Source organism: Syngnathus scovelli, chromosome 8 (genome assembly GCF_024217435.2).
Source record: "Syngnathus scovelli strain Florida chromosome 8, RoL_Ssco_1.2, whole genome shotgun sequence".
In the NCBI taxonomy this organism is placed as follows: domain Eukaryota; kingdom Metazoa; phylum Chordata; class Actinopteri; order Syngnathiformes; family Syngnathidae; genus Syngnathus; species Syngnathus scovelli.
In genome coordinates this window covers 14118851-14134039 of record NC_090854.1, presented here as the reverse complement: position 1 = coordinate 14134039, position 15189 = coordinate 14118851, and the positions used below count along the sequence as shown (strand labels likewise).

Sequence of the window (15189 nt, the reverse complement as noted above, 5' to 3'; positions counted from 1 at the left end):
ATTGACAAAATTGAAAATGCCTTGCGGCAGGTATCAGTACTCCCTGTACTTTCTGCTATGCACATAATATTAGCACACAAAAAAAAGAAAAATGTAATGTCAGCAAACGCATTGTGGCTCATGCCTTTATTGTCGCTATGGTGTGAGAGCAATGGCATGTATTTTGTTTTGTACTGTCGGACATGTATGGGGTCTTACATGAATACAAAAACATAAAACACATAAACCGTGCTGGTTAGTTTTCGGACCCAGATGACCAGACAGATGAAGCGTGTCAAGCACATTTAGCCTCTTTTATTTTACCACATATTGCTTCGTTCTTTGCTTGTTGGTTTTGTACAAGTGTAGGTTATCAGGCAGGAGTCAAGCTGAAATGATGCAAGGCAGAATATACACAATTTGTGTCCTCCATTTTTGTAGTTGCTTTCCCTTTTTCTCGGCAGGCTTCATTCACTGATGATTGTTCAAGATGGTTAGCTGAGGAAGAAGGGATACTTTTGGAGCGGGATTGTGGTGATGGAGTTCACATGGTAGTAGATGATGGGGAGGGGGCCGTGGTCTAGTTCCCGCCGCAGCAAGCTCTGGTGGAGTGGGCGTCAGGGTCCTGAAGGTTGACCCCTCGATGTCGCGCTGCGTGTGTTGGGTTTTGGGTGTCTGTTTTTGGCATCTTTTTGGCTGCAGGGACACAAGTATCAACACAAACATCGATCTCGGCAATCTGTTGCAATAGACACTTTACGACTCACGGTTGTTTTAGCAAAAGTAAGCCCAAATTAACACTGCGATTCAAGAAATTAGACACAAATATAAAGCAACTCACCGATGGCCAGGAAAAGCTCGTTGACGTTCATGGCCGTCTTGGCCGAAGTTTCCATGAAGAGCAGGCTCGTGTCATCGGCGTACGTCTGCGCTTCCTTTGCCATTAGGAGAGAAACGTTGAACACTTTTGAATTCAACTCAAAGTGAGGGGAAAAAATACGATTGTCGTGCAGGAAATAAGGTTTGTGCTTTTGAGGAGTTGGCATTTTTCTTTGGCTTTTTTGTGATAACACCACAGAAGGTTACCAGTAATGCTACCACTGAACCAGAAATGGAACATAATCCAATATCTACAGCTATGTTGTTTTCAGTTTAGGTATTAGTAGTTCTTTTGTTTTAATTACCTCATACTCTACTAGTCTCTTCTCAGCCAAGTCTGCCTTGTTGCCCGCCAAAGCAATGACAATGTTGGGACTGGCCTGCCTCTGCAGCTCCTTCACCCAGGCCTTGGCCCTCTCAAAAGTTTCCTGTACACAAAACAACACACAGGTGCGTACACATGCACACACACACACACACACCATAAAGTGGATGACATCACAGCACAAGAAATAGTTTACTTTATACAGTACAGTCCAATTATCAACTACTTTATTAGGTACATCACTTCACTACATTGTGAATGGAATGTGTGTGTTGCATACCGGCTTGGTGATGTCAAAAACTACGATGGCAGCCTGAGCGCCTCGGTAGTACATGGGTGCCAGGCTGTGGTAACGCTCCTGTCCTGCTGTGTCCCAGATCTCAAACTTGACAGTGGTGTCATCTAAACACACTGACTGAGCCAGGAAGGCAGCTGCGACACACAAATACATATTTTATTCCAAATGTGAATAATAAACACAGATTGGTTTTCATCGTGTTCCCTGCAGCCCTCACCTCCTATGGTAGTCTCCTGAAACTCGTCAAACTGTCCCTTGACGAAGCGTAGCACCAGACTGGACTTGCCTACTGCCATGTCACCCAGCAGCACCAACTTGAACTGGCAGATCTTGGTTTGCTGCAGCGCGCCATTGGAGCGGCCGCCACTCCCTCGGGAGCTCATAGCGACCCGCGTCAGGGTGCCGTCGGAGGAAGGTCGCCGTCGCTCAGCCTCCAACCTGTACGGTCAAGCCTTGCTGGTTATATCCCGTGTGCTCTGTTGCAACCAATCACAGAGAATGATGTCATCACAGGGTCTGCTATTTCCTGGTTTGTAGACAGTCGGTGAATATTTCACACTTTCATCTAACATGTTGACAACTTGTTTCATGAGCCATTAAGAGCTGAAGCAATAAGGCCACCGAGGATAGAAAAATCCCAGACTAATTGTTGACATAGTTAAGTTCTAATGATAGTTTGTTTGGTTTCTTACAGTACGTGCATGCATTCTTAAATTTAAATGCATTTTTGGTCAATATCAATCATCTCTATTGGATGGACTGAACCATCATGTTTGCCACATATCAGGATGACACATTTGCAATGCAAATTTTTCATTTTGCTTAACGATGTGTTTTGGACTGATCTGAAAATATTTTATAACCTGAAATTCCACACTATACAAACACATTATTAGAAGTGCTGTTTCTCCTGTCTTTGCAAACAATGTTGAAAACAATACCGCTATCTTGTCACAGAACAATATACCCTGCAGGCCAGCATTTCATTAGCTTCCTTGTTGATTCCTGTGGTGACGCCATGAGATGTTATCATTTGTTTGGTTGCTAGCATGAGACCGGCTATATATGTCCACTTCAGCTTGGACGTCAGAAAAACGCTAACCTGCTAATGATATCAAATATTTGACAGCAATTTCATAACACGATGACGTCTTTTTTTTTGCTTGAATCTTATCACTGTGAGAGGGGGGTCAAAGACGCTTACCGTAAATAGTGTCGCTTCCCGTGACCGTTGACTTCAATGTAGCAACATCAGCTGGCTGAAGCCAAACGCTTCCTGTTGGGGAAATCGCGCATGCGCGCTGCATGTCTGCCGCATTGTCAAACAAGCCCAAGAGATGCATGTCAAAATGCTGCTTACGTGCTGTCACAATAAATAAATGATTATTTGTCATGCGGCGAGACGTTTTAGAGGGCAAATTGGACTGGGGCAGGGGTAGTCCAAATGAAATGCCCAAGCAGTATATAAAAAAAAACAATTAACCAGTTTATAATTGCTGCGGCGTCAAGGGTTGAGGCGTTCTCCAGGCCACTCGGTGGCGCTGTGAGGCATAGAAGCTGTCAACGGGGAGCAGTGAGTAGTGATGTGCATTGCAGTTCTTTTAAGTGAACTGAATCTTTAGAATCCGTTCACTCAAAAGATTTGTTCAAACGAATCGTTCAACGAATCGTCCCCCGCACACACACGGTAATGCTGGAGCGCAAAGGACCACCTCGCAATTTTTTTGGGGGTCAGAAATAACATTAACGGTTGCAACAAATCACTGCTGTTGCCATTGACGGCTCACTTGGGGGAGGACGTGGTGACTTGGATGGAGACAAAACTGAACTTTGATGGCTAGGCTGCGGCTCGGCTCGGCTGCGGCTCGGCCGTGGCTCGGCTGCGGCTGGGCTGCGGCTCGGCTGCGGCCCGGCTGCGGCTCGGCTGCGGGTAACGCCTTGGACATGCTTTGGATGAACCTGGAAGACACCGGGACTGCCTTGGATGCGCCAGGACGACGCCGGGACTTCTTTGGATGTGCCTTGGTTGCGCCTGAACGACGCCAGGACCGCCTAGGATGCACCTGAAAAACGCCGGGACTGCCTTGAATGCGTCTTGTATGCGCCTGGACAACGCCGGGACTGCCTTGGATGCGCCTCTGATGCGCCTGTACGACACCAGGACCGCCTTGGATGTGTCTGGACGTTGCTGGGACCGTCTTGGATGTGCTTTTGATGTGCCTGGATGACGCCGGGACAGCGTTGGATGCGCCTTGGATGCCCCTGGACGACCCCAGGACTCCCTTGGATGAGGCTGGACGACTACGGGACTGTCATTTGAATTGAAGGCCAAGGTCCTAAACGTTGCAAAATTGCAAAGTTGCATTGTGCAAAATTCTTGGATGGAGGTTAACTATTTGATCGCAATGAGATCAGTTAGATTAGTTAACTTTAACTTACATCAATGACTTATCGTCTTAACTCATTACAAATAGTTAGGCAAGAAAACGTGTTTCATTTGAGACATGAAAAAAAAATCTTTGCTGTCTTAAAGTGCATGTCAATAACCTAGACCACCATATGGCAGTTTTCCAATACACGTGCAGCCCTACACACATGTCACCATTGGTGTCCAAATGGCAGCCTCGGGGCAACTTGATCAACACACCACACGCCTGAACACGCTTTGTAGCACTAAATATCAATGGCAACATTTCGTGATTGATTTAATGAATTTGCGTTAAAGAATTCTGAATTTGTTTCAGTATGCAGCCCACAAGCAGACATTGGGACACCGCTGGTGTAATTTCACACGTTGAAGCTGCGCAGGTCGACGCCTCCAGGGAAGCGGGTCTCCCTCAAAACTCGGCGACTTCAGAGCGATGACACAGCGGTCCGTTCACCTCTGATCAGATCGTGTCACATCCCGGTCGCCATCTGCAGAAACAGAAACAAATGTTAGAAACTCAAAGAGCACCCCAAGTTGTCGGTCACTTGCTTACTTGATCACAGCGGCTTTGCTTCGTCCAGGCGCATTCGAAGCAGTCCTGGCTTCATCCAGGCACATCCAAGGCAGCGTACCAAATTGCTCAGTGCAAAAAAAAAAAAAAAAAACACCATTGCAGAAGACCTACCTGCAGTCGTGGACATGGTCTCCGTCATGCTGCCTCATTTACATTAAAAAGGAAATCATTTTATTTACTTTTGTTTTGTAGGATAAAATGTTTTAAATATTGTGCTCCTTACTTTGAATTGAATATCAATTATTGCTGTTATTTCATTTAATATTATGTTTGCTCATTATTTTATTGTATTTTCTTCAGCATAAAATGTCAACTGGTCAAGAATGTTTAGAGTTTAAAAATTCACAATTTATTTTTTAATTTCAGGCAAAGTGATGCACATTCAATCTGTTCTGTTACAGACAGAAAAACTGTTATAATAAAGTTATTCTTTACTGTAAGTTGACCTTTCTTTTTTATTTAGTTTTGTTTGCTTGAATCATTGAAGAATCATTCAAGTTTAATGTTAATAAGGGTACAAGCGTGGGGGGCTCAAAATGTTTTTTTTCTCCCTGGGGGCATCAGGCAATTGATTGAGCAGCACTGATCTAAGCGCAAGCGCAGGGCAGGGTAGGGCAGGGCAGGGCAAGGGTGGGCAGTTTTAACCAGATGCGGGCACATGACATAGCCGCACACAAAAGACTTATGCTAGTTGCGTTAATCTGTCGATGGTGTTTTCCACCATTGATGCGCTAGCATCAAGCTAACCAACCTTAGCGTTCATCACATTTTCTTCACATACTGTGTCAAATCTGTATTGGGTGGTTCACAGCCACCAAAATATTTGAGCCACTAAGCTTCAATCAGTTTTAGGTATACATGATATATTGTATGCTGCGAGTATTGTTATATTTTCTGCCTACAAGTGTTGCTGCAAAGTTTGTGTTCAAATATCAGTGTTATATTGCAGTTATAATGACCGCAACATTAATCTAGAATTGTTAGCATTATATGTTAGCATTAAGCTCAGACAAAACAAACATGGTAAAATACTTGTCGTACAGTGTGACTTTTGTAAATGAGAAATAATGACTTACTTGTTTGCTGTTCTCCTCGAGTATTCAGATCATAATGGCAGACGTAATTTTTGGAACCGCATTGAAGGCGGTCCCAGCGTTGTCCAGGTACATCCAATATACTTTTCTATTTTGATCTACGTCATCTATTTACTTTTCTCTATTTACTTTTCTATGTTGTCTACGTTTATCTATTTTTATCCTTTTACTTATCCAATTTTGTGTATTTACTTTTCTACTTCTATATACTTATCTATTTTATCTATTTTTCCATCCCTCCATCCCTCCATCCATCCAGCCACTATTTTTAAATGTTTACTTATCTATTTTTATCTACTTTTTACTTATCCATTTTTTTCTATTTACTTATCAACTTCTATATACTTATCTATTTTATCTATTTAATTATCTAATTTTATCCATCCCTCCATCCGTCCATCCATCCAGCCACTATTTTTATCTGTTCACTTATCTATTTTTATCTACTATTTACTTATCCATTTTGATTTATTTACTTATCTACTTCTATGTACTTATCTATTTTATCTATTTAATTATCTAATTTTATCCATCCCTCCATCCGTCCATCCATCCAGCCACTATTTTTATCCGTTTACTTATCTATTTCTATCTACTTTTTACTTATCCATTTTGATTTATTTACTTATCTACTTCTATATACTTATCTATTTTATCTATTTAATTATCTAATTTTATCCATCCCTCCATCCGTCCATCCATCCAGCCACTATTTTTATCTGTTCACTTATCTATTTTTATCTACTATTTACTTATCCATTTTGATTTATTTACTTATCTACTTCTATGTACTTATCTATTTTATCTATTTAATTATCTAATTTTATCCATCCCTCCATCCATCCAGCCACTATTTTTATCCGTTTACTTATCTATTTCTATCTACTTTTTACTTATCCATTTTGATTTATTTACTTATCTACTTCTATATACTTATCTATTTTATCTATTTAATTATCTAATTTTATCCATCCCTCCATCCATCCATCCATCCAGCCACTATTTTTATCCGTTTACTTATCTATTTCTATCTACTTTTTACTTATCCATTTTGATTTATTTACTTATCTACTTCTATATACTTATCTATTTTATCTATTTAATTATCTAATTTTATCCATCCCTCCATCCGTCCATCCATCCAGCCACTATTTTTATCTGTTCACTTATCTATTTTTATCTACTATTTACTTATCCATTTTGATTTATTTACTTATCTACTTCTATGTACTTATCTATTTTATCTATTTAATTATCTAATTTTATCCATCCCTCCATCCGTCCATCCATCCAGCCACTATTTTTATCCGTTTACTTATCTATTTCTATCTACTTTTTACTTATCCATTTTGATTTATTTACTTATCTACTTCTATATACTTATATATTTTATCTATTTAATTATCTAATTTTATCCATCCCTCCATCCGTCCATCCATCCAGCCACTATTTTTATCTGTTCACTTATCTATTTTTATCTACTTTTTACTTATCCATTTTGATTTATTTACTTACCCGCAGCCGAGCCGCAGCCGAGCCGCAGCCCAGCCGCAGCCCAGCCGCAGCCGAGCCGCAGCCCAGCCGAGCCGCAGCCGAGCCGCAGCCGAGCCGCAGCCGAGCCGCAGCCGAGCCGCAGCCAAGGCAGTCCCTGCATCATCCAGGCGCATCCAAGGCACATCTAAGGTAGTCCCGGCTTCGTCCAGGCGCATACAAGTCGGTCACGGCGTGATCCAGACACTTCCAAGGCAGTCCCGGCTTTGTCCAGGCGCATCCAAGGTGATACCGGCATCATCCAGGCACACCTAAGGAGGTCCTGGTGTCGTCCAGGCGCATCCAAGGCGCAATCATGGCGCATCCAAGGCCGTCCCGGCATCGTCCAGACGCATCCAAGGCAGTCCTGGCGTCGTACGGGCGCAACCAAGGCGGTCCAGGCGTCGTCCAGGCGCATCCAACGCGGCCCCGGTGTTGTCCAGGCGCATCAAGGCAGGTCCAGAGGTCACAAATGGCATCCAAGGCAATCCCAGCGTCGTCCAGGCACATCCAAGACTCTCCCAGCGCCTATCAGGCGCATCCAAAGTGCATCCGAGGTGGTCCCGGTGTCGTCTAGGCGCAACAAAGGCAGTCCCTGCGTCGTCCAGGAGCATCCAAGGCGGTCTTGCCATAGTCCAGCCGCATCCATGACGCATCCGAGGCACATCCTAGGCAGTCCCGAAGTCATCCAGGCGCATCCACGGTGGTACTGGAGTAGTCCAGGCGTATCAAAGACATATCCGAGGCAGTCCCGGCGTCGTCCAGGCGCATCCAAGGTGCATCCTTGACAGTCCCGTAGTCGTCCAGCCTCATCCAAGGCAGTCCCGGCTTCGTCTAGGCGCATACAAGTAGGTCACGGCGTGATCCAGACGCATCCAAGGCCGTCCCGGCTTTGTCCAGGCGCAGCCAAGGTGATACCGGCGTCTTTCAGGCCTATCCAAGGCGGTCGCGGCTGTCCAGGCTCATCCAAGGCAGTCCCTGAGTCATCCAGCCTCATCCAAGGTGATCCTGACGTCATCCAGGCTCATTCCAAGGCGGTCCAGGCGTCGTCCGGGCGCATCCAAGTCGCATCCAAGTCACATCCAAGACGATGTCGGCGTCGTTCAGGCACATTCAAGGCGGTCCTGGTGTCGCACAGGCGCATCAAACGCGCATCAAAGGCAGTCCCAGCATCGTCTACGCGCATCCATGGTGGTCCCAGTGTCGTCCAGGCGCCATCAAGGCGGTCCCAGGATCCTCCAGGCGCATACAAGGCGGTCCAGGCGTTGTCCAGGCACATCCAAGGCGTTCCAGAGGTCACTAGACGCATCCAAGGCAATCCCAGCATCGTCCAGGCACATCCAAGACTGTCCCAGCGCCGATCAGGCGCATCCAGGCTCATCCAAGGCAGTCCCTGAGTCATCCAGCCTCATCCAAGGTGATCCTGACGTCATCCAGGCTCATTCCAAGGCGGTCCAGGCGTCGTCCGGGCGCATCCAAGTCACATCCAAGACGATGTCGGCGTCGTTCAGGCACATTCAAGGCGGTCCTGGTGTCGCACAGGCGCATCAAACGCGCATCAAAGGCAGTCCCAGCATCGTCTACGCGCATCCATGGTGGTCCCAGTGTCGTCCAGGCGCCATCAAGGCGGTCCCAGGATCCTCCAGGCGCATACAAGGCGGTCCAGGCGTTGTCCAGGCACATCCAAGGCGTTCCAGAGGTCACTAGACGCATCCAAGGCAATCCCAGCATCGTCCAGGCACATCCAAGACTGTCCCAGCGCCGATCAGGCGCATCTAGGCTCATCCAAGGCAGTCCCTGAGTCATCCAGCCTCATCCAAGGTGATCCTGACGTCGTCCAGGCTCATTCCAAGGCGGTCCAGGCGTCGTCCGGGCGCATCCAAGTCACATCCAAGACGATGTCGGCGTCGTTCAGGCACATTCAAGGCGGTCCTGGGGTCGCACAGGCGCATCAAACGCGCATCAAAGGCAATCCCAGCGTCGTCTCCGCGCATCCATGGTGGTCCCAGTGTCGTCCAGGCGCCATCAAGGCGGTCCCAGGATCCTCCAGGCGCATACAAGGCGGTCCAGGCGTTGTCCAGGCACATCCAAGGCGTTCCAGAGGTCACTAGACGCATCCAAGGCAATCCCAGCATCGTCCAGGCACATCCAAGACTGTCCCAGCGCCGATCAGGCGCATCCAAAGTGCATCCGAGGTGGTCCCGGTGTCGTCTAGGCGCAACAAAGGCAGTCCCTGCGTCGTCCAGGAGCATCCAAGGCGGTCTTGCCATAGTCCAGCCGCATCCGAGGCACATCCTAGGCAGTCCCGAAGTCATCCAGGCGCATCCACGGTGGTACTGGCGTAGTCCAGGCGTATCAAAAACATATCCGAGGCAGTCCCGGCGTCGTCCAGGCGCATCCAATGTGCATCCTTGACAGTCCCTTAGTCGTCCAGCCTCATCCAAGGGAGTCCTGGGGTCGTCCAGGGGCATCCAAGGCGCATCCAACGCTGTCCCGGCGTCATCCAGGCACATCAAAAGCACATCCAAGACGGTCCCAGCAACGTCCAGACACATCCAAGGCGGTCCTGGTGTCGTACAGGCGCATCAGAGGCGCATCAGAGGCGCATCAGAGGCGCATCCAAGCAGCATCCAAGCAGCATCCAAGGCAGTCCCGGCGTTGTCCAGGCGCATACAAGACGCATTCAAGGCAATCCCGGCGTTTTTCAGGTGCATCCTAGGCGGTCCTGGTCCGTCCAGGCGCAACCAAGGCACATCCAAAGAAGTTCCGGCTTCGTCCAGGCGCATCCAAGGCAGTCCCGGTGTCTTCCAGGGTCATCCGAAGCATGTCCAAGGCATTACCCGCAGCCGAGCCGCAGCCCAGCCGCAGCCCAGCCGCAGCCCAACCGCAGCCGAGCCGCAGCCGAGCCGCAGCCGAGCCGCAGCCGAGCCGCAGCCGAGCCACAGCCAAGGCGCAGCCAAGGCGCAGCCAAGGCGCAGCCAAGGCAGTCCCTGCATCATCCAGGCTCATCCAAGGCAGTCCCTGAGTCATCCAGCCTCATCCAAGGTGATCCCGGCGTCGTCCAGGCTCATTCCAAGGCGGTCCAGGCGTCGTCCGGGCGCATCCAAGCCACATCCAAGACGACGTCGGCGTCGTTCAGGCACATTCAAGGCGGTCCTGGTGTCGCACAGGCGCATCAAACGCGCATCAAAGGCAGTCCCAGCATCGTCTACGCGCATCCATGGTGGTCCCAGTTTCGTCCAGGCGCCACCAAGGCGGTCCCAGGATTGTCCAGGCGCATACAAGGCGGTCCAGGCGTTGTCCAGGCACATCCAAGGCGTTCCAGAGGTCACTAGACGCATCCAAGGCAATCCCAGCATTGTCCAGGCACATCCAAGACTGTCCCAGCGCCGATCAGGCGCATCCAAAGTGCATCCGAGGTGGTCCCGGTGTCGTCTAGGCGCAACAAAGGCAGTCCCTGCGTCGTCCAGGAGCATCCAAGGCGGTCTTGCCATAGTCCAGGCGCATCCATGACGCATCCATGACGCATCCGAGGCACATCCTAGGCAGTCCCGAAGTCATCCAGGCGCATCCACGGTGGTACTGGCGTAGTCCAGGCGTATCAAAGACATATCCGAGGCAGTCCCGGCGTCGTCCAGGCGCATCCAAGGTGCATCCTTGACAGTCCCGTAGTCGTCCAGCCTCATCCAAGGCAGTCCCGGATTCGTCCAGGCGCATACAAGTAGGTCACGGCGTGATCCAGACGCATCCAAGGCCGTCACGGCTTTGTCCAGGCGCATCCAAGGTGATACCGGCGTCTTTCAGGCCTATCCAAGGCGGTCGCGGCTGTCCAGGCTCATCCAAGGCAGTCCCTGAGTCATCCAGCCTCATCCAAGGTGATCCTGACGTCGTCCAGGCTCATTCCAAGGCGGTCCAGGCGTCGTCCGGGCGCATCCAAGTCACATCCAAGACGATGTCGGCGTCGTTCAGGCACATTCAAGGCGGTCCTGGGGTCGCACAGGCGCATCAAACGCGCATCAAAGGCAATCCCAGCGTCGTCTCCGCGCATCCATGGTGGTCCCAGTGTCGTCCAGGCGCCATCAAGGCGGTCCCAGGATCCTCCAGGCGCATACAAGGCGGTCCAGGCGTTGTCCAGGCACATCCAAGGCGTTCCAGAGGTCACTAGACGCATCCAAGGCAATCCCAGCATCGTCCAGGCACATCCAAGACTGTCCCAGCGCCGATCAGGCGCATCCAAAGTGCATCCGAGGTGGTCCCGGTGTCGTCTAGGCGCAACAAAGGCAGTCCCTGCGTCGTCCAGGAGCATCCAAGGCGGTCTTGCCATAGTCCAGCCGCATCCGAGGCACATCCTAGGCAGTCCCGAAGTCATCCAGGCGCATCCACGGTGGTACTGGCGTAGTCCAGGCGTATCAAAAACATATCCGAGGCAGTCCCGGCGTCGTCCAGGCGCATCCAATGTGCATCCTTGACAGTCCCTTAGTCGTCCAGCCTCATCCAAGGGAGTCCTGGGGTCGTCCAGGGGCATCCAAGGCGCATCCAACGCTGTCCCGGCGTCATCCAGGCACATCAAAAGCACATCCAAGACGGTCCCAGCAACGTCCAGACACATCCAAGGCGGTCCTGGTGTCGTACAGGCGCATCAGAGGCGCATCAGAGGCGCATCAGAGGCGCATCCAAGCAGCATCCAAGCAGCATCCAAGGCAGTCCCGGCGTTGTCCAGGCGCATACAAGACGCATTCAAGGCAATCCCGGCGTTTTTCAGGTGCATCCTAGGCGGTCCTGGTCCGTCCAGGCGCAACCAAGGCACATCCAAAGAAGTTCCGGCTTCGTCCAGGCGCATCCAAGGCAGTCCCGGTGTCTTCCAGGGTCATCCGAAGCATGTCCAAGGCATTACCCGCAGCCGAGCCGCAGCCCAGCCGCAGCCCAGCCGCAGCCCAACCGCAGCCGAGCCGCAGCCGAGCCGCAGCCGAGCCGCAGCCGAGCCGCAGCCGAGCCACAGCCAAGGCGCAGCCAAGGCGCAGCCAAGGCGCAGCCAAGGCGCAGCCAAGGCGCAGCCAAGGCAGTCCCTGCATCATCCAGGCTCATCCAAGGCAGTCCCTGAGTCATCCAGCCTCATCCAAGGTGATCCCGGCGTCGTCCAGGCTCATTCCAAGGCGGTCCAGGCGTCGTCCGGGCGCATCCAAGCCACATCCAAGACGACGTCGGCGTCGTTCAGGCACATTCAAGGCGGTCCTGGTGTCGCACAGGCGCATCAAACGCGCATCAAAGGCAGTCCCAGCATCGTCTACGCGCATCCATGGTGGTCCCAGTTTCGTCCAGGCGCCACCAAGGCGGTCCCAGGATTGTCCAGGCGCATACAAGGCGGTCCAGGCGTTGTCCAGGCACATCCAAGGCGTTCCAGAGGTCACTAGACGCATCCAAGGCAATCCCAGCATTGTCCAGGCACATCCAAGACTGTCCCAGCGCCGATCAGGCGCATCCAAAGTGCATCCGAGGTGGTCCCGGTGTCGTCTAGGCGCAACAAAGGCAGTCCCTGCGTCGTCCAGGAGCATCCAAGGCGGTCTTGCCATAGTCCAGGCGCATCCATGACGCATCCATGACGCATCCGAGGCACATCCTAGGCAGTCCCGAAGTCATCCAGGCGCATCCACGGTGGTACTGGCGTAGTCCAGGCGTATCAAAGACATATCCGAGGCAGTCCCGGCGTCGTCCAGGCGCATCCAAGGTGCATCCTTGACAGTCCCGTAGTCGTCCAGCCTCATCCAAGGCAGTCCCGGATTCGTCCAGGCGCATACAAGTAGGTCACGGCGTGATCCAGACGCATCCAAGGCCGTCACGGCTTTGTCCAGGCGCATCCAAGGTGATACCGGCGTCTTTCAGGCCTATCCAAGGCGGTCGCGGCTGTCCAGGCTCATCCAAGGCAGTCCCTGAGTCATCCAGCCTCATCCAAGGTGATCCTGACGTCGTCCAGGCTCATTCCAGGGCGGTCCAGGCGTCGTCCGGGCGCATCCAAGTCACATCCAAGACGATGTCGGCGTCGTTCAGGCACATTCAAGGCGGTCCTGGTGTCGCACAGGCGCATCAAACACGCATCAAAGGCAGTCCCAGCATCGTCCACGCGCATCCATGGTGGTCCCAGTGTCGTCCAGGCGCCATCAAGGCGGTCCCAGGATCCTCCAGGCGCATACAAGGCGGTCCAGGCGTTGTCCAGGCACATCCAAGGCGTTCCAGAGGTCACTAGACGCATCCAAGGCAATCCCAGCATCGTCCAGGCACATCCAAGACTGTCCCAGCGCCGATCAGGCGCATCCAGGCTCATCCAAGGCAGTCCCTGAGTCATCCAGCCTCATCCAAGGTGATCCTGACGTCGTCCAGGCTCATTCCAAGGCGGTCCAGGCGTCGTCCGGGCGCATCCAAGTCACATCCAAGACGATGTCGGCGTCGTTCAGGCACATTCAAGGCGGTCCTGGTGTCGCACAGGCGCATCAAACGCGCATCAAAGGCAGTCCCAGCGTCGTCTACGCGCATCCATGGTGGTCCCAGTGTCGTCCAGGCGCCATCAAGGCGGTCCCAGGATCCTCCAGGCGCATACAAGGCGGTCCAGGCGTTCTCCAGGCACATCCAAGGCATTCCAGAGGTCACTAGACGCATCCAAGGCAATCCCAGCATCGTCCAGGCACATCCAAGATTGTCCCAGCGCCGATCAGGCGCATCTAAAGTGCATCCGAGGTGGTCCCGGTGTCGTCTAGGCGCAACAAAGGCAGTCCCTGCGTCGTCCAGGAGCATCCAAGGCGGTCTTGCCATAGTCCAGCCGCATCCATGACGCATCCGAGGCACATCCTAGGCAGTCCCGAAGTCATCCAGGCGCATCCACGGTGGTACTGGCGTAGTCCAGGCGTATCAAAGACATATCCGAGGCAGTCCCGGCGTCGTCCAGGCGCATCCAATGTGCATCCTTGACAGTCCCGTAGTCGTCCAGCCTCATCCAAGGGAGTCCTGGGGTCGTCCAGGGGCATCCAAGGCGCATCCAACGCTGTCCCGGCGTCATCCAGGCACATCAAAAGCACATCCAAGACGGTCCCAGCAACGTCCAGACACATCCAAGGAAGTCCTGGTGTCGTACAGGCGCATCAGAGGCGCATCAGAGGCGCATCCAAGCAGCATCCAAGGCAGTCCCGGCGTTGTCCTGGCGCATACAAGACGCATTCAAGGCAATCCCGGCGTTTTTCAGGTGCATCCTAGGCGGTCCTGGTCCGTCCAGGCGCAACCAAGGCACATCCAAAGAAGTTCCGGCGTCGTCCAGGCGCATCCAAGGCAGTCCCGGTGTCTTCCAGGTTCATCCGAAGCATGTCCAAGGCGTTACCCGCAGCCCAGCCGCAGCCCAGCCGCAGCCCAGCCGCAGCCCAGCCGCAGCCCAGCCGCAGCCCAGCCGCAGCCGAGCCGCAGCCGAGCCGCAGCCGAGCCGCAGCCGAGCCACAGCCAAGGCGCAGCCAAGGCAGTCCCTGCATCATCCAGGCTCATCCAAGGCAGTCCCTGAGTCATCCAGCCTCATCCAAGGTGATCCCGGCGTCGTCCAGGCTCATTCCAAGGCGGTCCAGGCGTCGTCCGGGCGCATCCAAGCCACATCCAAGACGACGTCGGCGTTGTTCAGGCACATTCAAGGCGGTCCTGGTGTCGCACAGGCGCATCAAACGCGCATCAAAGGCAGTCCCAGCATCGTCTACGCGCATCCATGGTGATCCCAGTTTCGTCCAGGCGCCACCAAGGCGGTCCCAGGATTGTCCAGGCGCATACAAGGCGGTCCAGGCGTTCTCCAGGCACATCCAAGGCATTCCAGAGGTCACTAGACGCATCCAAGGCAATCCCAGCATCGTCCAGGCACATCCAAGATTGTCCCAGCGCCGATCAGGCGCATCTAAAGTGCATCCGAGGTGGTCCCGGTGTCGTCTAGGCGCAACAAAGGCAGTCCCTGCGTCGTCCAGGAGCATCCAAGGCGGTCTTGCCATAGTCCAGCCGCATCCATGACGCATCCGAGGCACATCCTAGGCAGTCCCGAAGTCATCCAGGCGCATCCACGGTGGT

General features: G+C 52.2%; 1 protein-coding gene across 2 annotated transcripts; it reads right to left on the bottom strand.

Annotated features, from left to right (window-relative positions):
- Window positions 1–279: 279 nt before the first annotated feature.
- rab5b (RAB5B, member RAS oncogene family) lies at window positions 280–3284 on the bottom strand. Of its 2 annotated transcripts, none has more exons than XM_049728919.2 (6): window positions 2686–3284; window positions 1699–1919; window positions 1464–1615; window positions 1164–1286; window positions 821–914; window positions 280–675 (listed from the first exon to the last, which is right to left on the bottom strand). In XM_049728919.2, exons 2-6 carry the CDS (start codon window positions 1862–1864, stop codon window positions 560–562), a joined length of 651 nt encoding a protein of 216 aa, XP_049584876.1. In that variant the 5' UTR covers window positions 1865–1919; window positions 2686–3284; the 3' UTR covers window positions 280–559. The 2 variants fall into 2 exon arrangements, with proteins under 2 accessions (XP_049584876.1, XP_068507610.1); XM_068651509.1 differs by having other exon boundaries at window positions 1699–1957; window positions 2686–3281.
- Window positions 3285–15189: the final 11905 nt, after the last annotated feature.